Below are 25,730 nucleotides of genomic sequence, written 5' to 3'. Positions count from 1 at the left end.
TCCTTTCCCTCGTTGCCCATCATTTCCAGCAGTGTGATATGGCAGTGAGCTTTGATCCAGTATGTCCCAGATCCTGAGTGCACTGCTTTGTGAATCTCATGTTGTGTTAATGGACTTCCAGTGCTCTGACCAGTCCTCTCCAGAAGCAGCTGGGTTTCGGATATCAGCGCTGTCCAGCGTGACGATGAGATTCCTATCGTCTCTTAGTCATCGAAATACCGCACATGAGGCTGCTGGGAAGGTTTTTTTTCCCCAGTTTGTGCTCATGTTTGTGATTAGTTAACGAAACCAGATCCCATGTGTCAGCATTTTAAATTCCCATGCCCTCAACGGCCAACGGAATGTAAATGTAACCCTGAAGTAATTTTTTATCATCAACCTCACGTCATTTGTGAGATCAGATTCCAGCATGCAGAAGATGCTGTCATCCAGGGTGGCTTGTACAGATTACATCATATTCCACTGTGAGCAGTTATCAGCAATGTCACAGTACGCCTGTGAGATTTTGCTGAAGTGGAATGTGAATTTGTGTCAGTGAAATTGTCAGTATTCTGTGCAATATCTAGCCTTATTGCATTGATACAGCGAGATATTTTACTGCGGTAATTAAAGTGAAGTGTCTTTCTCACGGGTACCATGGCAGCACCACAGCTTGGCCTTTGCCTACAATCTTTTAGTTACAGGCCCATTTCCCTGTTCATGTGACACAGTGAAGATGTGCTGAAATGTAGCATTATGTGGAAGCGAGGAGTGGGTTATAGGGAATGATATGAGAACCACAAACCTGACTTGGGGCCAGCTTTGACACAGAGAACTATCCACCTCACGGTCTAAAGGAGGGGAGCGTTGGGCTTCACCTCCCACCCCCCTCCCCAAACCTCCCCATCCCCCCCTCTGCCCTCTCCAGCCCCTGCCTCCGCCCCGTCTGACAGCCGTAATGAAACCCTGCTGGGGCTCTGAGCTCATTAGCACTTCTGCTCTGAAGAGGGGAGTTTGCTGCAGCAAGCGCCGTCAGAGACACTGCCCAGGGCACATAGAGGGTCACTGTACTGTCAGCACACAGACACACACACTCACACACGCACTCGCCCACTCACACACACACACATACACACGCTCGCTCACTCACACACACACACACACACACGCTCACACACACGCTCACTCTCACACACACACACGCACACACACACACACACACACGCTCACACACACGCTCACTCTCACACACGCACTCGCCCACTCACACACACACACATACACACGCTCGCTCACTCACACACACACACACACACACGCTCACACACACGCTCGCTCACTCACACTCACACACACGCACTCGCTCACTCACACACACACACACACACACACATATACACACACACTCGCTCACTCACACACACACTCGCTCACTCGCTCACTCACACACATACACATATACACACACACACTCGCTCACTCACACTCACACACACACACTCGCTCACTCACACACACACACACACACACACATATACACACACACACACACTCGCCCACTCACACACACACACATACACACGCTCGCTCACTCACACACACACACACACACACACACACACGCTCACTCTCACACACACACACGCACACACACACACACACATATACACACTCACACACTCACATATACACATGCTCGCTCACTCACACACACACAAGCTCGCTCACTCACACACACACACACACACACGCAATCTGTTCACTGTGGAATAAACAGCCATTATTTCCATTCTGAATGACAGTGCCTTGGTCAGAGCCTCTGACCCTCAGCTGTCTGTCTGAGACATGGTCCGGGTGGCCAGGTGAACCAGCGGTAATTATCAGCCTGACTCCCCAGGTGGCTCATACCTCCTGCAAGAGCCAGGTCCTTTATTCACTGGCCTTTCTTCCTCTTCTAATTTTAACCTCCAACTGAGATAGGAAACCACAGAGGAAGAATGACTTCTCAGCAAAGACCTGACTGACACGTCCACACCAATCTATGTGTGCGTGCGTGCATGCATGTGTCACAAACAGGGTATGATGACATACACAGAAAGAGAGATAGCAAGAGACAGGGATCAGTCTGCTTCTGCCTTCCCAACTCCTCCAACTGGAACTCATTCTGTTACATAAACAAGGATTATTCATAAAGTTCATTAATGAATAAATAAACCGTTAACTTCCAGCAGAATGACAATGAGGAAGTGAAGCGATTTTGTCCCTGAAAATCAAGATAGCAGGCTATCTGCATAAATGGAGAATTTATCTTTTTGTATTGTTTACCATAACTGGTGACATCCACCCCAGCCCTTCCCTCCGCCCACTGGGTAGGATGTCGATACGCGATCAGCAGCTAAGGCACGCCGTGTCGTTCCACCGCCAGAAAACTGTTTGACTTTGTAATGAATCATGTTAGCCAGAGCCGGCAGGCCACATCTCATTGATTGCTGCCTCAGAGAAGACTGGTCCCTGACTCATCCACTGTCAATGAGGTGCTTAATTAGTCTATATGTGGAACAAGCCAAGCTATGGAAATACCTTTTCGGTCTGCATGGCCACAGTTTTTCTGGTGCTCTGTTATCTTTAACAAAATATCTGATCAGTCCTGTGGTTTTTAAGGGCACACCTGTGAGATTTTGCTCAGTGGAATCTGTGTCTACCCCCCCCCCCCCCCTTGAAAGGGTTTGTGAAAAGGTTCTGTGCATTTTGTATGTTTGTCAAAATCAACTGTCAAATTTTTCACGGTATGTACACTCGCTCTGGACATACATATTTGAAGCTGTGACACATACAGTATGCAGTGGAAATTCAGGGGAGCTAATGGTTGACAATCACTCTCTCTCTCTCTCTCCTCAGTTATTCGGGTCGCGTGGTGGGGAACGGCCTTCAGGCCCAGAGGCAGAACCCGGAGATGAAGGTGCGGGGTCCGGACTCTATCCTGCTGGAGGTGAAGGACCGTCTGGAGCGCTTTAACCAGGTAGGATGGGTCCCCTCGCTCTCCAGCGCTGCTAACGCTAGAACAGTAGCGTTAGCGCAGGCTCCTTAGAGTTCCGTGGTCACCGGTGACACAGGGCCACTGTGCCCTCCAACACTCCACAGTGCCACTGCTGTCATCCAGCTGCTATGTCTCAGGCCACCAGGTCTACTGACAACAATGCCACTCCATTGGTTACCCACATCCCACTGCTGACACCAATGACACCCCATTGGTCACTCTTATCCCACCGCTGACACCAATGCCACCATATTGGTCGCTCATATCCCACTGCTGACAGCATGCCACCCCATTGGTCACCCATATCCCACTGCTTACACCAATGCCACCCCATTGGTCACCCATATCCCACCACTGACGCCAACACCACCCTGCTTCTGTTGTTAGTGTGGGCGTTCAAATAGTTTGGGCCACACTCAGACTGTAAAAGGAGTATCTTATAATCTTTTTGGTTTTCTGGGTGTTTGAGTTTATGTACAGGGGGCGACTGGGGGTAGAGGAATGTTGTGGAATGAGGAGACTACTCACCTCTGGTTGAGTGGCGGGTGGAGGGGGCGGGACAGGGCGGTCAGGTTGTCTGGGGTGGAGTGGGTCAGTCAGCGTCTGTCTGGTCATGAGCTCTCATGTGATGGGTAAATTAGATTGGAGGTCACTCCACGCTCTTTGTGTAAAAATTAGGAATGAAGAAGATGAGATTTCATACGCTGAAAAAAATAATTATAAAAAGTGTTTTAAGGTATTAAAATAAAAAAATCAGTCTTGTAATGAGACCTAAAAAAAATTTTTTCCTCTCAAGTCGAAATCATTTTCTTGTTCTAAGTTACTTTTTGCTTGTCAAGTGAAATTTTCTTACCATTCTCAAATCATCAAATTAGTCAAACTGTCACACCTCATTAGCTATCATTTTATCTTATTAGTTCAAAAGTAATTAAAATAAACGTTTTTTTGTCTAAATATAAGACTAAATAGAATACTTGGTAAGATACTTGATACTAAACGTTTTTGGGGGTTTTCGAAGTATGATGCTGAAACAAAATGCTGCAATCTCTTGACTATTAGAAATGTGTATATAAAAACCAACTCACAGTTTTGGTACAGTTCTAAGTGGGGTCTCTGGCAGTTGCTCCAGTGGGTTCAGAGTGTAGACTCTGGGGGCTGCAGATCAGTCAGGGCTGGCCGCTGTGTGGAGAAATAAACACTTGCAGAACTATCGTACTGTACGCGGGGACTTGGTGCAAATTGGCCCTGCACGATGAGGGGGGGTTTATGTGCCCGGTATTCTCCGTGTCCAGAGGGGGGGGGGGGGGCTCTGAGGGGGGAGTATTCCCTGGGCTCTCCCTCAGGGCTCCGGCTGCCATGGGCCAGTGATCCGGCTGCTGTAATGGCCGCAGTATCTCCCCCGCTCGCGGGCGTCTGGGGGAATGGAATAACGCGGGCGGCGGTGGATCAGCTGTCAGCCCGGCGGACCGTTCGCTGAGAGGAGCTGACTGCCGAGACATCACGGACGCTCCGCACAGTAGACCGGGCGGCGGACTGTGCCCTTTTCAGTCGTGTGCGCCGTGTATTGTTCCTCAGAGGTGCTTACCGCATCTCAGCCGGACCACCCTCCAACCATATCTGCCCCCCGTTTATGCAGAACTCAGGCCTGGCCTTGAGCAGACAAGGTTATCTCTTAATGAAAGAAGCAGAGTCTGCCCACCGCCTTTGGTGTCTGCCAGTCGCCGTGGATGACTGAGCCCGCTGGGGCTGGATCTCCCATTCCTCCTGTCAGTGGGGGGGTCTTGGCTCGCTAGTTGTGGAGAGATAATGCTTCTCAAGACGTTAGAGCATAGCAAACCCCCCGCAGCGCACACCCCTTGCCTCACACATCTTTTGACAGAGAAGAAGAGCCTGACAGCTCAGCAAAGTGCACACAGAGGCGCACACAGACTCACACACAGACAGCCATGCGCACATACACACGTAAACACACTCAGATACACGAATGCACACACACACACACACACACGCAGTCATACACACATACACACTCATGCACACACATGCACACACACACACACAAACTCACACACACACATGCACACGTGCACACCTCACACACACATGGGTACACGCACACTCACACACCCACACACACACACACACACACACATACGCTCACACACACACATACGCTCACACACACTCACACACACACACACACACACATACGCTCACACACACACACGCACATGTGCACGCGCTCACACACACACACCACTATTCCTTTAGTCTCAAGTCGGCCCATGATAGATAAAGCAGGGCTGTGACGGGGAAGAATGAACGATTTGTAGGTGGGTGGTTGGGTTCTTTTTACACATCTGTCAATTGTACAAAACAGTGAGGATCAGATTCGGGAGTATTATAAAATATAGGAATGTAAGTTATGTTGCCAAGGGCCCTGTGGGTGCCGACTGTGATTATGAACTTTTTTATTTGTTAGATTTTTTTTTTTTTTTTTTTTTTAAAGGCCTGCAGCAAAAATGTGATTGTGTTCCACAGCAGCTTTGGGGTTTAATCCTGACAATAGTGGAATATCCTGCAGGTATATTTAAATAACATGTATTATCAAAATATTAGGGCGGCACGGATGGTGCAGTGGGTAGCACTGCCGCCTCACAGCAAGGAGGTCCTGGGTTCGAATCCCCGTCGGCCGGGGCCTCTCTGTGCGGAGTTTGCATGTTCTCCCCGTGTCTGCGTGGGTTTCCTCCGGGTACTCCGGTTTCCTCCCACAGTCCAAAGACATGCACGTTAGGCTGATTGGAGAGTCTAAATTGCCCGTAGGTATGAGTGTGTGAGTGAATGGTGTGTGTGCCCTGAGATAGACTGGCGACCTGTCCAGGGTGTATTCCTGCCTTTCGCCCAATGTATGCTGGGATAGGCTCCAGCCCCCCTGCAACCCTGATCAGGATAAGCGGGTTCAGATAATGGATGGATGGATGGATGGATATCAAAATATTGCTAAACTTACAGTAGTGTGCACAATTTGGCCACCCCTGGTCAAAAAGCCTTTTACAATGAATATCTAAGTGAACAGAAGCAAACCTGACCTCTAAATGGTACACATTTCTTAAACTTTTAAAGCAACTTTACCTTTTATTTACATTTTTTATAGTTTCAAAAAAGTAATGGCATGGATGGTGCAGTGAGCACTGCCGCCTCACAGCAAGGTGGTCCTGGGTTTGAATCCCGGTTGGCCGGTCCAGGGTGTATTCCTGCCTTTCGCCAAATGTATGCTGGGATAGGCTCCAGCCCCCCTGCGACCCTGTTCAGGATAAGCGGGTTAGAATATTGAATGAATGAATAGTTTCAAAATAATAAAAAAGTTTGGGAACCCTATCAGTGCTTTGTAACTGCATAACAGCTTGTCAATGCTTCCTGTAGCCTGCAGACTGTAAGAGTCTTTCATTTCTGACTTTTGGAATTTTCACACATTCTTCCTGGCAGAACACCTCTAATTCAGAAATATTATTCAGTCTCCTTGCATGTATGGCATGTTTGAGATCTCTCCACTGATTTTCAATAATATTCAAGTCTAGGGATTGTAGTGGCCATTCCACAACTTTCATCCGTCTTTCCTGGAGGTACTTCATGGTTGATCTTCTAGGTACGCTTAGGATCATTGTCTTGCTGGAATACCCATCCATTATAGTATAATCGATCCACCTCCATGCTTCACAGTTGACAATGTGTTCTTCTCTACAAAAGCTTCATCCTTTTTTCTCCTTTTGGTGGCCAATTTTTTTTCTTTTGGTTTCATCAGTCCAAAGCAGATTGTGCCAAAAGGCTTCAGGCTTCAGGCTTCTCACTGTTTTCTTTAATTAATTTTGTAAAACATTTTGTGTTGATTATTATTGTTGTCCTGTGAATAGCTAGACATGTGTTTGCCACCCTTTTTGCAGCTCTTTTGCAGGGATGTGTGGGTTCTTCATGATTGAGATGTTCAGCAATTGAATGAGACTGCCTTTGGAGCATGTGGAGATGTTTTATGCGTATTTAGAAAATAATGTTTAGTAATGTGCCAAAGTAACAAAGTTTTTGCCAATTAAATGCGTTAAATGTATTAAAGCAAATTGCTGATGACATCAGACAACACAAAAACAAACTAGAAAGAGAAACGGCAATTACAATAGCTGTGAACTCTCCTGAGAAACGCTAGCTTGTGAAAGTGTTGTTGAACATGTAAAGATAATGTGGGTGTCACACGCTATTTGACATTTACAATTACTTTGAAGGAGCAGAGATGGAAGAGAAAAACAATGGAATGTTTTCAGGCAGTAGAAGCGCGGTGTCTGCACTTATTCAAATGTCAATATTACAATAATTGATAGCTTAGGTAAGCTGGTGATATTCATACTGTACACAAAGCTAAATTTAAGCCAAAGACAGTTGAGATTCTGTATTTTCATCTTATTTTCTATGTATTAGACGTGGGAGACAAAACTCCCTGGTTATATAGTGCCATGCTCTTGAGGTTTCCTTTCTATCCTTACATTTGATTTATTGTTAACAGTAAAGTCGGTCTAAATGTTGAAATGAGAACTTACTGTAACTACCTGTGACAATTACATAATTGTTTTAGATTCAAATATCTTTCTATGCTTTCATGAGCTTGTCTGGTGTATAGGAACTCTCAGAAATTGTTGGCTCAATTGCACCAGGCAAGATCAATCGTGCACTGAAAAGTATTTGAATCCAAAACAATGACGTAATTGCCCAAGGTGAGTGCCTCCAGCACATGGCTGTATGTGGCCATTGGGTGAGGGCTTCAGATCCACAATGCCACATGTCTGACCTTCCTGTGTCTCTGTAAGGGACTACTGACTTTAACAGGTGAGATTATCCCTGTGCGTTTAGTCTTGTAATGTTTTCATTACTGCTAGGACAAAGTTTCTGATCACAGAATCCGCTCCTCTCTCATCTGTCGATAACCCCTCAGCCACAGTTTGACAGAAAGTACTGCTAGTTCTAATTCTGTGCGTACCCTTCAGTAAATCAAAGCCCCTTTTCATCCACAAAGAAACAAAGTACATAAAATAAAAAAGGGGGATCAATCGGAAATTAAAAATAGTTAGAAGCAGAGGTGAACACGCTTTTTTTGAAGTGCTGCTTTTGAATGTCAAACGGGGGGGAGGATAAAAAAGAAAGGAACTTTCTCTGCTTCCTCTGAGACGGCTCCGGAGACAAACGGGGTGGGGAAATATCGGGTTCCACGCTCACTTGGGCTCGTGGTTGTGAGACTGAGGCTCCCAGCCCACGCTGTACTCTGAGATAAAGCCGCCGCCCGTGCGCGATCCCCACACTCGCCCGCCTCGGGCCCCCGCTCGGCGCTGTGGACGTCCGGGACAAGCGGTACCCATCAGCCTTTTCACCTCCCTCCTTTCTTCCTCATCCTCTCTTTTTGTCACCGGCGCTTTGAAGCTGCCTCCTGTCCCACCCCCCTCTGTGGGATCTGCGCCCCCCCCCCCCCCCCCCTTCCTGTACGGGATGAAAAGGGAAGGAGACGGTTAGGCGTTTGTCACCGTGGAAATGTGGGAGGCCCTGTTGACATTTAAGAAAGGATGCGGTCTTTGTTTGCTCTCAGGTGTATGAAATATTAAACAAAGTCTCCCCGCTCTTTTCTGCTTTCCAGAGATAAGGGGCGGACAGGCCCTCAGTCACCCAGCCGGGGGCCTCCGCCCTGCTACTGCTGTCTGTAATGAGCCGAGGTTATGGACTCGTTAGCGCACACACGCGTGCGCCTTCACACGGACATGCGCCAGGAGTCAGATGAGCACACACATGTTTGCGCACACGTATGACCTAACTCACATAGACATGCACAAAACATTGTGCACGCTCGCACACGTGTGCTCGAACATGCAGCTGTTTACAGGGATATGCACTGGCATACACATAGACACAGTCAGTCACACACATGCACACACACACAGACAGGAGACACAGACACACACACATATGCACACACACACAGACACGAGACACGCACATGCACATGCACACACACACAGACACCAGACACACATGCACAAATGCGCACACACTCTCACACACACAGACACCAGACACACACACGTGCACATGCACACACACACACACACACACACACATAGACATGAGACACAGGCACACACATGCACACACACACAGACACCAGACACACATGCACAAATGCGCACACACTCTCACACACACAGACACCAGACACACACACGTGCACATGCACACACACACACACACACACACACACACAGATACCAGATACACACACACTCTCTCTCACACACACACACACACACACACACACACACACACACACACACACACACGAAGATGGTGTGCGTTGTTAGGCAGGCTCCAGCTGTGATTTTTAAACAGTGAATCTAAAATGGCGGACTCCAGCTGACGGCAGGACTACACGGCTGATTGATGTCGTTCTCACCTTGTGGTCTATAGAGGAAGGGCATTGTTTGATTCATGCACTAGCAGGGGGCCACAGGGGGGCTTTTTTTAAACACACGGCTGCAGCAGCCTGCCATGCTCTCAGGGCCAATCGCTGGGGACGGCAGGCCTTCACCCTCCCAACTGTCCAATAAACTCGTCCCATAAAATGGTCTGAAATGAACACGAGCGTTCGTGCGTCCGCAGTGCGCTGTTTGCTGTGATCATTTTCTCGTTAGCGAGCAGCTCCAGCTCAAGCCTTCAGTTGTGAAAGCACAGGGGAGCGAGGAGTGAACGGGGCGTCACGAAGAGATCTTAAAAACCGCGTTGTTGTGGCAACGATCAATGCCGCTCCGCGGAAAAAAAACCCCGGCCGCGGTTTATTAGATTTGGAGTAAAGATTTTCTGTAGAATGGGAGAAGAACATGCTCCATGGATGAAACAAATGTGAATTTATGTGTCTCCCCGGTAAGCTATTTAGCACCGTCTGCCCCCCCCCCCCCCCCACCAAATGCTATAAATGTATCTGATTTGAACTGGGAACATCAGACACAGGGTGGGTTGATTACAGGCCTTTGTTGCAGCTGTTTTTAGGAGGGGATCTGCAAAGATCTGTCCTTCAGAGCGTGCGGCTGATTTATCCATTAAAACCAGATCTTCTGCTGGGGCCTTGCCCACGTTTCAGGCATATACGGACTGAAATGTGCATGGGCGTGACAAAGAACGTGAGAGAAAAATTGATCCTTTTCAGATCAAGATCTGTCAAAGCCAATAAAGATAAGAGGATAAATAATAGGTCTGTATGAAATGACGTGTGGGACTACTGTACCTGTGGGAGAGGAGAGTAAACGTGATTAACTGCTATTGGCCGCTTCTTTATCTGCAGTTCTCTATGGACCTAACACACTCTTTTCACATTTCAGACCGATACACGGCAGAACTGTCCGTCTTAAATCACATACATATTACACGCATGCTTATGATTTATTATCTACTCATGTAAACATTTACAGCAGTTGTAAGCAGTTGAATTGACACACATGTTAGAGCATATTATTTATTTTATGCAGCAGATGTACCTTCTGGATTAGGTGCTTTTTTCATTTTAGTTGGACAAGAGTAATGTAATAATGTAACACAGCTCTTAGAAGAAGAAAATATATTTTCTAAGAACAATTATTTGAACATGAATCCATTGAATTAACTCCCCCAGTTCCAGAAATACTAAGGCAGACATTGTGGGAGTGTAGTTGGACAGGTATAAGCCATTTGGAGATGCACCCTGTGGATTTTGGACAGACAGCAGGAGGCGGGCAGGGAGATTCTCTCCTGGCTGATAGAGGTGACCCCGGCACCCTGAATTATACCTCGCTTCCACCGCGGCGAAGCCAGCTGATGGGGTACCCTGAGTGGGCGGGGTTCTCCTCCACAGGGGAGGAGAGAGGTCCTGGTCACGCTCGCTGGTCTCTGAGCCAATCAAGATTCATTTTTTAAACCCGAGCTTCCAACTCTGCGTATGCAAAACCTTACTCAGCTAGCAAGCCTGATGAAAACCTTTTTTCAAAAAGATATAATAAAAATCTCTGAATGAACTGGATTTTTGTGCGGGGACCTGGCTGATGATAGTAATCCAACTAGAAGTGTAACAACATTAACAATATTGCTGCAGCATTTTGGGGAAGAAAGCATAGATGCTGCTTTATGTAAACCGGGAGGCAGCTCGATGTCTGCACAGTGAAATGCTCAGTGTTAGATCACCGCTTACAGAGGATATATGGTCCCTATTGGACTTATGTACTCTGTTAGAGTTAAATTAACACTGGTTATGTTACTGTGTACACTGCATCACCGTGTTGTGCACGGCGGGAGAATGAATCAAACCTGTCTCTGTGTTAATATGCCTATGTAAATGCACCTTATCAGGGGGAGAAGGGGAAGCGATTGGGTTAGCATTTTTCACCCATTTCTTCGTCTCCCCGTGAAAGAGTCTGATTTATGGAGTCCCGGCAAATCAGTCCCCAGGAGAACACTCTGTCTTATGAAATTTCACAGATGAAATCGGTTTACGTCTGTTATCGCTGACGTGGGCCAAATTTATGATCCGCCGTTCGCAAAGCGCCCCTTCAGCAAGCGCTGCCTGCACATTCATGCTCAGAAGTCTCTGTTAATATATTTATTTATGCTATTTATTCACATTTTTATGTAGCGGCCCTTCTTCAAATAGACTGGCTTCATGAGTCCCATTGGGACTCCTTCATCAAACGGTGGCGACGAAACACGCTTTCAAACGTAACGTCGAAAGACGTGACGGGAAGCCAGCGGTGCGTCCGGCTGTGCCCGACACTTGGAGTCGGACCCGGAACATTCCGGCGCTTTCTGGCTACATCCCAGTCTGACCCTACAGCTGTTCAAAAATAGAACAAACATATATTTTTTTAATAAAAAGTAATATCTCATAAGCTGTATTGCGGCTATGTCCGTGTCATGTTTATGGAGTTATTTAATGCTTATATTTTGCAATGTACTTTATGCAACAATAAAAGTATGTGTGTAAAGGCGGCATAAATAAGGCCGTGACTGACGGGCCCTGTGAGGCGGGTGTGAGATTGTGTGCTCAGGAGCAGGACGGCGGTCGGTGTCAGCGCAGCCGGAGACGATGACGGATTCGGGGAGACTCTCTCTCGGTCAGAGGTGGCCCTAATGTTTATACCGCAATAAAATGGCAGAGTGGAAGACACCCAGAGGGCCATGATATCTGGCCCAAAGCGCCTCCCCCCCCCCTCCCCCACCCGCTTCCCCCCCAGCAGGATGATATATCAAAGGCCATCGCTGCGCTGTGTTCTGTGGGGCTCCATCTCCAGCGTTTGAGGCGGAGAGGGAAATTTATAGCTTGGGGAAGAGTCAATATTCCAGCCCATTATTTTTCCTTAATCCCGCGCAGACGCGAGCGAGAGGGCCACGGCATCGCGCTCTAATGCAGAATGGATTCTTTTAAAAGAACGCCGGCAAATTACACACTGACAATTTCTCCAGTGTAACAATTAGTGTGACACTGCGTCCCGACGGGGGTGCAGAACACAAAATAATCACCTGATAGCTCTGCGTTAAGCAGTTATTATTCTGGCCGTTTTGCAGATCTTTGGACAGTTATTTGCAGACATCTGTTTTCATTAATTGTTGCTTGCCAACGCACATTTTGGTGCAGGCAAAATATTTATCATCCAGTTTTTATTTTATTGAAAGGTATAGCAAAGAATTGAGACATCACCAGTCGCTTAGACATCTATGTACGGCTCACTTTAGCCTAATTGTTTAGGGTTCAAGGATTACATGGACGTGTACAACATTTCCTTACGGCTTTGAATGTTATACTTCATCGCAAACCCATGTTTCATATGAAGAGAAAGACATGCCTATACTCATGGGACATTGTGCCGTTTAGGACATTAATGCCGTTAAATGAGCCCTTTAATGGGGAGATGCCCTATGCTCTCCGTCATTGAGTCATCCGGTTTGAGCCAATCACAGCACTGCGGTCTAATAGCTCTGCCCATTCAGCCTGTTCAAATTTGGACTGTGGATTAAAACATCCGTGCTACTGTGTCGTGCCTTAAGTTCTCTTTATTATAGTCGAACAAGCCAAAATGGTGGAGTTGCCAGGATGTGGCACAGTTATTCAGGTCAACGTGGAAAAGAATTGGTCTTAAAAATAGGCCTGACAATTTGGGGGTGAAAAAATAGTGTTTTGTGCATCTGGGCCCAGACAAGAGCACCTAATTACTGTCTAGCAGCGCGTTTATACTGTACCATCCACATTATAAAATGGAGAGAACACATTTTGGGGTCAGTAGAAACCCGTATTTGTTTAATCACAAACAAGACAAAATTAATTCTCAGCTGCCGCTCTGGGACTGTTTCTTAAGAGAGCCTTACATCTGTTTTTATGAGATTCATCTATCCAATTGCCTGGATATTATACAATATTAATCTAAGAGGAGCCAAGCCCAAAATGTAATTACTGTAGGAACACAGACACAGGACTGGGAGACACAGAGTGAGAGAGAGCGAGAGAGAGAAAGGGAGAGGGAAAGAACAGGGAAGAGAGAGAGGGGGGGAGGAACAGAGGGAGGTAAAGAGATGAAGAGAGAGACAGAAAGAGAGGGAGAAACAGAGGTGAAAGAGAGATATAGGGAGGAACAGCGAGAAGTAAAGAGATAGAAAGACAGAGAAGTAAAAAGATTAGAAGAGACAGACAGAGAGAGAGGGAGGAAAAGAGAGAAGAGATGAAGAGAGAAAGAGAGTGACAGAAAGACGGAGAGATAAGATGATGAAAAAAGACAGAGTGAGAGAGAGGAAGAGGGAGGGAGAGAGCAGTGCTGACCCTGGCGTAGTCTGATCCACTGCATCCCTCACCTCCGAGTCCTCTGTGGAAAATGTGATTATTTTTCTGCCGTGTTGCGCTGATCTGTGGTGCAGACAGTAGTCTGTCTGGAGACTGCATCAGCAATGTGTGGCTGTGGATCCTTCAGGATGTGGGCGGGGGGGGAGACCTGGGGGTGGAGCAGGGGTCTCGGCAGTGAAAAAAACCTGCACTCAGGGCTAGATCCTACAGTATTCATATTACTTTTTTTGCTGAAAAAAGATGAGGTGAGATATGACTCATTTCAAGATTTGCCAAAGGGGTAAGAACGTTACGCTCGACAAGCAAAAAGTAACCGAAAGCTCCAGTCCTGGAGGGCAGACATTTCTGCTGGATTTCTGTTGGGTCTTGTTTCAATCTGGCCTTGAAACAAGGTGGGTGGAGTCTTCAGCCAATCAGTGACTTTAACTAAGCACTTAGGGGCGGCACATGAAAGAGCAGCAGACACAGCGGTCCTCCAGGATTAGAGTTTGCGGGAGAAGCAGCGGGAGGAGAGGGTGCCCAGTGAACGCGGACGTTGTAATGTTGTGAGGCCGCAGCGGAATGACCGTGATGCTGATGTGTCCAGGGGCAGTGCTGAGTGCAAGGATGAAACATTTAAACAGAAATAGAAAAAAAGACTTTATTTACTGCCGGTGCTTTCCAGACAGGCTGTTTCTGTAGAGGGCAGGATGGGGTGAGGCTTAAGAGAGCTCAGCTGTCTCACTGACTGACTGGTGCAGTGTGGTCTCAAGGGCTCTTCTCTGGACCCCCTTCTTCTTCTCCTCTCTTCCTCTCTCCTCTCCCCTCCTCTCCCCTTCTCTCCTCTCTCCTCTCCTCTCCTCTCCTCTCCCCTTCTCTCCTCTCTCCTTTCTCCTCTCCTCTCCTCTCCCCTCTATTTTCCTGTCCTCTCTGTTCTCCTCTCCCCTTCTCTCCTCTCTCCTTTCTCCTCTCCTCTCCTCTCCCCTCTATTTTCCTGTCCTCTCTGTTCTCCTCTCCCCTTCTCTCCTCTCTCCTATCCTCTCCTCACCTCTCTCTCCTCCTCTCCTCTCCCTTCTCCTCTCTCCTCTCCTCTCTCTTCTCCTCTCCTATCCCCTCTACTCTCCTCTCTGTTCTCCTCTCCTCTCTGTTCTCCCCTCCTATCCCCTGCTTTCCTCCCCTCTCCCCTCTCCCCTCCTTTCCCCATCTCTCCTCTCCTCTCCCCTCTCCTCACCTCTCTCTCCTCCTCTCCTCTCCCTTCTCCTCTCTCCTCTCCCTTCTCTCTCCTCTCCTCTCTCTTCTCCTCTCCTATCCCCTCTACTCTCCTCTCTGTTCTCCTCTCCTCTCCCCTCTCCCCTCCTCTCCCCTTCTCTCCTCTCCCCTCTCCCCTGCTCTCCCCTCTCCCCTCCCCTCTCCCCTCCTCTCCCCTTCTCTCCTCTCCTCTGTGCTCCTCTGTGCTCCTGGTCTCAGAGCCAGTTTGTGCCGTGTGAAAAGGTGTAAACCCCAGGAGTGAAGGAGAAATGAGATGGGGTTTGGCAGGCAGAGTGTCACAGAACACGGGCGGGTGCTGTAAACGCGGCTAATGACTTCAGGATGTCTTAATGCGCGATCGAGCTCTCTGCAACAGCGCTGTCACACTACCAATCACTGAGAGAGAGAGAGAGGGAGGGAGAGAGAGGTAAAGAGACAGTGAGAGACGTATTTACTACTGTACCGTATTTAGATGTAGAGGGAAAGAGAGACAAAGAGAGGAGAAGAGGCAGAGAGACGGACAGAGAGAGAAAGGGGGGGCTTTAGAGATGGTGAGAGCAGGAGAGAGAGAGGAAGAGAGACAGAGAGAGGAGAAGAGGCCGAGAGAGAAACTCTTTTATCCCAGCTCAGGAACAGAAAGCCGTGTCAAGCCCCGACTCCTCTGACCGGTTCCCAGGAGGAGGGAGACTGGTCGTCTAATCGGCCTGTATTTTCATTTCAAATACGGAAGGAATGTGTTTGGGAGCTCGCTGCTATGCCCTGGAGCCTGTCTGGGCTCCCCTCCCCACCCACCGGTACAATACGGCGCAGATACAGGAGCGAAGGCTGCTCTGGGCAGCGGGTCGGTGGGTCCAGACTGCTCTGCCGTTCTGCAGACACTCAGGGGATGCATGGGGTAGAGGAGCTCTGACTGGTATGATATGGATTAATCGACCACATGCTGACTTCCCCTACCCCCTCGATCCAAAATGAAAAATAAAAATGAAAGATGATGTATTTTTGAAGATTTACCCCCCATACACACACACACACACACACACACTCTGAGTGAAAAACCATTGTCTGGGACATCCCCCCCAAGCTGAAGAAACAAACAAACAGGCTACTAAGAGCATTAAGCAAATATACAGCCTGCCCTCAACCCCAGCATGAGGGGCTTATTCTTTGGTTTCTGGTGGAGGGTGAGCACATCGCCATTTGGTCTCATTCTGCCTCTCCAACACAACCCGGCCAGCCAATCCTGGGTCAGGGTGCGTTCTGGCCTGGTTTGGATCAGGGTGTGTTCTGGCCTGGTTTGGATCAGGGTGCGTTCTGGCCTGGTTTGGATCACAGTGCGTTTAGACCTGGTTTGGATCAGGGTGCATTCAGACCTGGTTTGGATCAGGGTGCGTTCAGTCCTGGTTTGAATCAGGGTGCGTTCGGTCCTGGTTTGGATCAGGGTGCGTTCTGGCCTGGTTTGGATCAGGGTGCGTTCGGTCCTGGTTTGGATCAGGGTGCGTTCGGTCCTGGTTTGAATCGGTGCGTTCTGGCCTGGTTTGGATCAGGGTGCGATTGGTCCTGGTTTGGATCAGGGTGTGTTCTGGCTTGGTTTGGATCAGAGTGCGTTTAGACCTGGTTTGGATCAGGATGCGTTCGGTCCTGGTTTGGATCAGGGTGCGTTCGGTCCTGGTTTGAATCAGGGTGCGTTCTGGCCTGGTTTGGATCAGGGTGCGTTCGGTCCTGGTTTGGATCAGGGTGCGTTCGGTCCTGGTTTGGATCAGGATGCGTTCGGTCCTGGTTTGGATCAGGGTGCGTTCGGTCCTGGTTTGAATCAGGGTGCGTTCTGGCCTGGTTTGGATCAGGGTGCGTTCGGTCCTGGTTTGGATCAGGGTGCGTTCGGTCCTGGTTTGGATCAGGGTGCGTTCGGTCTTGGTTTGGATCAGGGTGCGTTCAGACCTGGTTTGAATCAGGGTGCGTTCGGTCCTGGTTTGGATCAGGGTGCGTTCGGTCCTGGTTTGGATCAGAGTGCGTTTAGACCTGGTTTGGATCAGGGTGCATTCAGACCTGGTTTGAATCAGGGTGCGTTCGGTCCTGGTTTGGATCAGGGTGCGTTCTGGCCTGGTTTGGATCAGAGTGCGTTCGGTCCTGGTTTGGATCAGAGTGCGTTCGGTCCTGGTTTGGATCAGAGTGCGTTCGGTCCTGGTTTGAATCAGGGTGCGTTCGGTCCTGGTTTGGATCAGGGTGCGTTCGGTCCTGGTTTGGATCAGGGCAGTGCTGGTTGATGGTCTGGGAGGTGGGAGAGGAGGGCCAGTCAGAGTGGAGGTGAAGCGGCTGGCTGTAATGGGACCAGGCCGTGCAGGGCCTTTGAAGCCCTCTCTGATGGCCGTTTTAATGGCGGGGGCTGGAGAGGGAGGACTGCCCCTGTGTGACCATTAAAACCCGCCGTTTGATTTTTACGGGATCTCATTAGAGACGGGCGGTTTCACGCAGCTCCAAAACCTTGGCCTCTGTCAGTGAGCTCTGGTAATGAAGCCACTGCCCCCAGCTTATAATAACCTTCCCCTCATACACACACACACACACACATACACACACACATACCCATACACACATACACAGCCATACACACACACACACACACACACATACACATACACAGCCATACACACACACACACACACACAGCCATACACACACACACACACACATACACACACACACACAGCCATACACACACACACACACACACATACACGCACACACACACATATATCCATACATACACGCACACACAGCCATACACACACATGCACATACATACACACAGCCATCAACACACACACACACACACACACATACCCATAAACACACACACACACACACACACACACACCCATACACACACAAATCCGTACACACACACACATACACACTCACACATATACAGCCATACACACACACACACACACACACACACACATACCCATACACACACACACACAGCCATACACACTCATGCACACTCATACACACAGCCATACACACACACATACACACACAATTACACACGTACACACACCCACACACATGCACACACCCACACACTCAATTAGACATAGACACACTCCTGTCACACCCGGCCGGTGGTTTTTGCCTCAGATTTGCATGCACTGAAATGCACACACAGCACCCCTCCCCTCCCCTCCTCTCCTCTCTGCTCCCTTCATTCAAACGGCCGGGGGGATGAGAGAAAGGTGGAAGGCAGTGGAGCTTTAGACAGGCTACACGACCTCCCTTCAGCCTGAGAGCAGAATGAAGCTGCTGGTCATTTTTACACCCTCAGTTTCCGTGTTCTCCTGTCAAGCCCACCCCTTCTCCTCCCCACCCCTCCGCCGAGCCAGCTGACCCAAACACTCCCCTTCACTCCCACTGTCCTCTGTGAGAAGATCCCCTGCGTTTCATACTCAAACCACCCTGTCTGGCATCAACAATCATGCCACGGTTGAAATCGCTTAGATCACATTTTTTCCCCATCCTGATGGCTGATGTGAACATTAGCTGAAGCTCCTGACCCGTGTCTACATGATTGTATGCATTGCACTGTTGTCACATGATTGGCTGATTAGATAATCGCATGAATAAGTAGGCGGACAGGTGATTCGAATAAAGTGCTCAGTGAGTGTGTATCCTACCCAAGAGCGTGTTGAACACTGCTTATACTGCTAATACTACTAGCACTAATAATAATACATTTTCTTTATATAGCATTTTCCAATGCTCAAAGATGCTTATAATAAATACATGAGAATATCTCTGTCTTCATCTACTCTACAGTTAATGAAAATCGAATGTATTTTCTGTTTATTTGTATTTATTTATTATTTGACCACAATGCCTCGGTTCATGCTATTGTACCTCCTGTAATTAAAGTAAGCAGCAGATGATTAGGCGAGACGATGTAAATGAGTCTGTCCTTCCTGCTTCCTCAATAACACGCTAATGCCCTGTCAGTTATCTCAGCATTGTTGCTGCAACAATATTTATCTGCTTTTCATTAATGTCAGGGTATGTTTAATAAATGGGCTGGTTAATTACTTCCATTTTAATTATGTTCCTTAACTTTAATAAGCTTATCATGCTCCTTACAGAGGACCCCATCTAGTGTTTTTTTTGTTTTTTTTTGCTTTTTGCCTTTCTCTCCCTCTCTCTCTCTCTCTCTCTCTCTCTCTCCCTCTCTCTCTATCTCTCCCTCCCTTTCCCCCCCCTCTCTCTCTCTCTCTCTCTCGCCCCCCTCTCTCTGTCTGAAGTGGTTTTCCCAAAATACTGCACATTATGGGTGTATCTGAGCCAAAATACCCAATTCAGATATGCAGTGCTTCTTCTTCCCAAAGTTGACCAAAGATATGTGGAAGATATTCAGAAGATAAAATTAGTGGAAAAAGTTAACATTATGCAGAAAATATTTTAGAGATAAAATATATTTTTTCTTTGAAAAGAAAATTGCAAATCTGCACATTTCAGTTGCAAATCTTCAACTTCTACTGTACATAATTGTGTTTGTTAACATGCTGGTATACCTCTGTGAATGGAAGGGTCTGTTATGTAACAAGTGTATATCATATCCTCTTGAGACTCAGCAGAAAAATAATGAGTTAAACTTGGCTGACAGTGAAAATATTACCTCTTTCATTTTTCGTATTATAGTGTAGGTTTCACTATTGTCTAAAATATGGTTCTTGAGATCATGGCCAAAGATGCTTCTCTTTTGTCCTCTGTAAGGGATAAACATGATTTGCCAGGTCTTCAGAGGATATGCCGTTACCTCTCTTTTGCAAACTGAATGAATTTGGGGAGTTGGAGACATGTTCTGGTGCCTAGAGACGGCACGCTTGGATCTCAGACAAGTGTTCTCAGATGCCACTCTAATGACTGATAACCTCTATCCTATTAAGAAACAACTGGATTTGTGACCAGTCTCTTGTGGGTTCAGTCCAAAAGTCTTTATGGATGGTGCCCACTGCATGCATGATTGCAGATAATATAGAGAAATAAGCACACCATGGTTATGTTTTCACAACACTGTAATTGGGGGGGATTATTCTTCCCCAGTGAAATTTTGAACCATAGAGGAAAGCCTAAATCATAGGTAGAATGGGTATATGGGATCCCAGTATGGCACCAGTAAACCTGATATTTAAAGACATACAGACAGCTAATTGTGTCTGAATACAGAGGTTGCTAAGATGCTAACAAGTAATGTCTAATGTGATTTGCATACACACATCAGTATTGCTCTTATAGACCCAGTTAAAGGTCTATGTACATTACGCATGAGTATACTGTTACGCTTGAGGGGAAATCGCATACCTGTGTTATGGTTAGGGTTTTGTGGGCTACAGTTAAGTTTAATGTTCTGTAACACTATAACACAATATGTGCTGTATAACAGTGAATGTCTGTTGTTTTACGGCAGTGTAATCTCCTTTAGCAGGATTATACCAGCGCTCTGAAAGTGGTTTGTAAACTGGTGTTGAACTGGGCTCCCGCGTCCTCAGTGGGAAATTTTTTGAAGTTTCTTATGCGGCTTGGGATTGGCCACATGCATGTAAAGTCCCTCCTGAGAGACGGTCCTCTATCTCTTCTGCAAAGAGGCCTTCAGAGAGCTGGGATTCTGCCTCTCAGCTTTGTTTGGCTGCTGAGAAACTGGCGCAAAGGTATAACGAGCTGCGTTTTAAATTTTGTTACTCTATCTGGTCCCCGTCCATGTTTTCCATCAGCACCGACACACCATTTCTCCATGGGCATTACTGGAACCATTTTGAAAGGGCTTTTTGGTTTCCTTTTTCTCTCTCTCTCTTTTTTTTTTTTTCATTTGGAGCTTCAACAACCTAAGTCCCAGTATGATGTAGCTGCCTTTATGGTTTTCATTTTCATAGTTTCCTTTCTGGCCTGACTCACCGGGCCCAGCTCCCCAATCGCACAGGGCGCTTTTCAGCGCCGTAGCTAAATTAACCACCCTGCTGAGAGAAACAGCTTAAGCTAAAAAAGCTTTAGCTTTTGAAACAGCTGGTAGTTGCTAGACCAGTTCAGACCAGCTCCCAGCTTGAGATGATTTAGCTGGTTGACCAGTTCAGACCAGCTCCCGGCTGGATATGATTTGACCAGTTCAAGCTATGTTCTGAAACAAGCTACCAGCTCTAGCTAGTTGACCCAGCCCATACCCAGCTAGACCAGCTTATGACCAGGTTGACCAGCTCAATCTTCATGCTGCTCACCAGTTGGATTTTGCAGCGGGGCAGGCCACCGGATACACGGGAGGGCCGATGCAGAATGAACTGCAGCCCATTCGCTCACCTCTTCATTAATTTGAAGTCTCTGAGGCGAAGCGTCCCAGAATTCCTTGTGAAAAGATCACATTTGCCTGGCAGGAGGACGTGGTTAGCCCAGGGGGCTGCGTGTCCGCTCGCCCGCGCGGGAAGGTGAAACGGAGACCTCCGGGCGCAGGCACGTCCCCCAGAATCCCCCAGCCGGAAACTTTGTGTCATCAGCAAGACTTTCAGAAGGTACCGGCTCGCACAGCCCACAAAGGGAGTTACTGTGCATCAAACGCACGGCTAATTCTCACCCTCGGATGAAAAGGAAAAACGCATTTGAGCCCGGCAACATCATCAGTGTTACGCGAGCACTTTAGCGGGCCCAGGTTTCCGGCAATAACATGCAAATAACCCTCTTAACACATAGCAATTTGAGCAAATTGCGCGACTGGAAATGCATGTGCAATCAGCCAGTCTGGAGAACCCGTGGGCAATGCAAGCGTCTGCGGGCGGGGTAAGAGAGGGACAAACTGTTTACCTCAGCCCCGAACAGGCTGGGGAGGAGAAGGCTGAAGCAGGAGAAGGGCATCTGCGTACCCAGCTTGTAGCCTTAAAATCGCAGAGATGAGGACAGAATTGGAGAGAGGGTTCATCGTGGCCCAAGGCCCGCACCGTGACCCGGGCTCCTAGTCTGTCCGTCCGCCCACCCCCCTCCCTTCCTCTCCCTTCTTCTACACCTCCTCTCCCCCTCCTCAAATCCAGCTAAACGAGGAGCTCGCCGCTCCGCCGTGGTTAATTGCGACCGGTTCCGCTGAAGCATTCCGGAATGGGCCCGACAACGGCGCCGTACGGGGGGGGGGGGGGGGGGGGGGGGGACGTGGGGGGGTTTTAAACGAGCTACTTGTCAGCGTAGCGGGCCTAATTGACTGCACTGATAGGAGCTTTCAAACCACTCAAGCAGCAAGTCCACCAGCAGAGCCTCGTCGTTCTAATGGCCTCCGCGCGGCCCTGTCCGCCGCGTTCGTTATTTTCACAGAACAGATTATGCCACCGAAAGCCAGCGTTTAAGTGGCTCTCCTAGGTGGGTTTACTTAGACTGTAAGTGGGGATAAAACATAATATTAACTGGAGAGAAACATTACATTTCAACCCACATTTTGGCGGAGAGGTGACTGGCATGCGAGGGAGTGCTGGATGGTGCGCACAGCCACGGCTACAGGGCAGTCCAGCAAGACCCCTGTATCTGTGGCCCTGTATCTGTGGCCTTGAGCGCCGTATTTCTTTCATCGGATGGTTGTAAAATACAGAAACCATTCATTTATTACCGCGGTACTATTTCTTTGTCAATATTATTTGTAAGTAATGGTTGTGTGTGGTGTGATACTGCTTACTCTTGCTGTATCGGATATACAGTGACTGTAGAACCCCGGTCTCAGCCAATCCGCATCCAGGATCAAAACCGTTTCATAACATAAGTTCCAGTGGAGAAATCTTGTATGGCTGCAGGTGGTACCGCCCGCCGGTTACTCCCCCAGCCCCAGAGTAGGCACTGCTGTGTGCCCAGCACGGCGCCGGCTCTACCCCAGAGCACCGTGCTCATCCTGCTGCTGTTTTATTCAGGATCCACCGCCTTTCCCCCGGACCGAGTCTCGGCTTCTGTTTTACCACACGTCTCCCTTCCTAAAGTTTTCCGTTTCCGTCTCCAGGGTGACCTCTGGGATTGACCCGGTGACACAGAGCCTCCATTAAACATTTATAAACGTCTTGTCGGGCTCCCGGCGAGGCCGCTCCCAGTAATGCGGGCGGAGGCGTTTCTGGAAGCTCCTCAAAGACTCTGCCTGCAATTAAAAGCAGAAGAGAGACTCCAGTGAATTAGGCCAGCGGTCTGAAAATGCCAGGAGTGGCTCAGCGAGGCGCTTTTTCTACACTTTCACAAAGAAGGCGCGGGGTTCAGCGAGGGGAATGAAACGCGCTTCAGACAGTGTCCGACCCGTCTCTCTAATTACCTTTCACTCTTCTCATCCTCTGGATTAGTCGGGATTTTTTGTGTGAAGAGACTCCTGGCTTATTGCCGTTCGGGTTTTCGGGGTGCCGAGCAGCTACATGAAAGCAGGCCCTTTAAAGACGAGCTGAAATGGCTCCCGCGATATCGCAAGTGGAGCGGGTCGTTTTCTGAATGGCGGGAAGCCGAGGATAGGGACGTCAAATGAGGATGCGCTGCTGTGTGGAAAGGGTATTGATTGGAGGGGAACAGAAAACGGACAGGCATTTCATTGACATACACGCCCACTGGTACACGATGACGTAAAATCTAAACTCCAATCCTTTTTCCGGGAACTGGATACAAAAAAAAATGTAATACACAAGTAATACAATTGTATTAATTTTATGGACTAAATACTTTATGATGTGTTTGTGTGGTTATGAAGAATTGACTTCATAGCAATTGACGTCAGCTTGTCTTTATAAATGTAGGAAAAATGGACTGATGGAACGAGCTAAAGCAGGGCCATAAGCCACACGCATCTACGTATGACGCGCACACACATATGACACATGTACATGTGACATGTACATATGTCTGACACTCACAGAAAGTACATTAAGTGGTTTGTGAAAGACTTACTCCGAGGTGCTTGACTGTGCTTTGATGTCTATAAATAGCCATGAAGCATAATTTGCGAAGAAGAAATCTGAACAAACCAACGTTCAATCCAATTAGCTACATGAAGGATTTGATCATAAAAATAAAAAAAAAATCTTGCAAGTAATACTTAATTATGCTTTCATTCTGAGATCTTTGAATCACCCTAAATTCTTCACCGAGACGCTCATGGTCAGATGCCAATTCGGTTATCTTCATTTCCGCATAAAAGAGTAATAGAACAGATAAAAAGATATAAAAAATATATTTTAAGAATTATTAACGAAAGTAATAAATCCTAAACTTTAAGATGATAGGATAACCCTTGAAAGTGAGATGGGAAAATAGGCAGCGGCTCTCCATGACTTCAATTTCTACAGAAACCAGTAGATGGCCACTCCTGGTTTCTGTAGAAATCTCCACGACTCAAAACAAAACAGATGGGAATATTGCTCATAAGTGAGGAATGCGTGAGATTATTTTTTTTCGCATTATTTATCAAATTTGACCGGTCTTTCCCCTCTGATGTGTTTGATTTTTAATGTGCTTTAAAAACAGAAAATTCTTTATTTTGCCATTTCTGTTTTTTTGCTATTTGTTCCAGCTTTCAATCCAGTTCCATGTACCACATGGCATTTGACTACGTGGTGACTGAGGTTTTTGTGCATCCAATGGACAAATCTACATATGATGAATATGAGCCCTATGCTTGCACAAACCATTTTGCATTCAAAAAATAAATAAAGAGATGGGTGTACTGAGAATGGTATGGTTAATGTCCTAATCTGACCTGTAAAGCCTATGAGTGACCTTTGACCCCTAACCCAGGCCTTCCTGTTTGTGTGGCAGGAGATGCAGGGAAAGACCCCCCAGGAGAGGGACAGGGGGGCGTGGCTGGAGACAGGAAGTGGGACGCCGGAGGGCAGCGCAGACTGCGATGACGAGGACGGTTGCCAGGGCTCCGGGGATGAAGCAGAGGGTGAGTCTTCCTCTCCTCCCCTCCTCATCCTCCTGTTCAGTCCCGATCCTCTCTCTCTCTCTCTCTCTCTCCCTCTCTTTCTCTCTCTCAGTCCTCTGTCTCCATCCCTAAGCACCCCTGTATTTCATCCATCTCCGTTATCCTTTACCCCCTGCCTTCTCTGACACTCCCAGAATGCACCTCTCCATCCTGCACCCTACACCACACTGCTCACATTCCCCACCGTAGAGGAACGTCCCTCTCTTATCATCTGCCTAACCCCGCGCCCCTTTCCACACACAACCACAAATCAGCCCCACGAGGTCTTCAATCCCCCATGCCATAAGCCTTATCTACCCCTCCTTCCTCCACCACAAACCCACATCCCTCTCTTCCTTATCTTCCTCATAGACCACCCTATTCTTTATCGCCTCCACCCACTTCCTCTATTCTCAGCCCCCTCTTCCTACCCACTGAGTGCTGCTCAGGTTCTGATAGTATGTTTCTCTTCATGTGACTCCCTCCCTTGTGCGTGATTGTCTCGCTTAGTTATGATTAATCCTGCATCACAAGCTGGTTCCAAGTTGCAGCCCAGTAGTAGCGTCAGAGACCAACCCCAGGGCCCACCCTGAAATGAACAGTGTCGTGCTAAGCTGGTACCAGCATGTAATGTGATGACTGTGGCAAAATGACCTGTCTCAGGCAGATGT

At 47.9% G+C, this 25,730-nt stretch overlaps 1 protein-coding gene across 2 annotated transcripts in view; it reads left to right on the top strand.

The window, feature by feature from the left end:
* The window catches only part of gpc5b (glypican 5b), a 135,605-nt gene that overhangs the window by 73,575 nt on the left and 36,300 nt on the right, over positions 1 to 25,730 (top strand). For both annotated transcript variants that reach the window (XM_061240432.1, XM_061240431.1), the window contains 2 exons: positions 2,878 to 2,998; positions 24,912 to 25,041. In XM_061240432.1, the coding sequence (XP_061096416.1) occupies positions 2,878 to 2,998; positions 24,912 to 25,041 (251 nt within the window). The remainder of the gene's footprint in view (positions 1 to 2,877; positions 2,999 to 24,911; positions 25,042 to 25,730) is intronic.

This window comes from Conger conger, chromosome 4 (assembly GCF_963514075.1).
Source record: "Conger conger chromosome 4, fConCon1.1, whole genome shotgun sequence".
NCBI lineage: Eukaryota > Metazoa > Chordata > Actinopteri > Anguilliformes > Congridae > Conger > Conger conger.
Note: the sequence above shows the minus strand (reverse complement) of the source record. Positions and strands in the feature narration are given on the sequence as shown.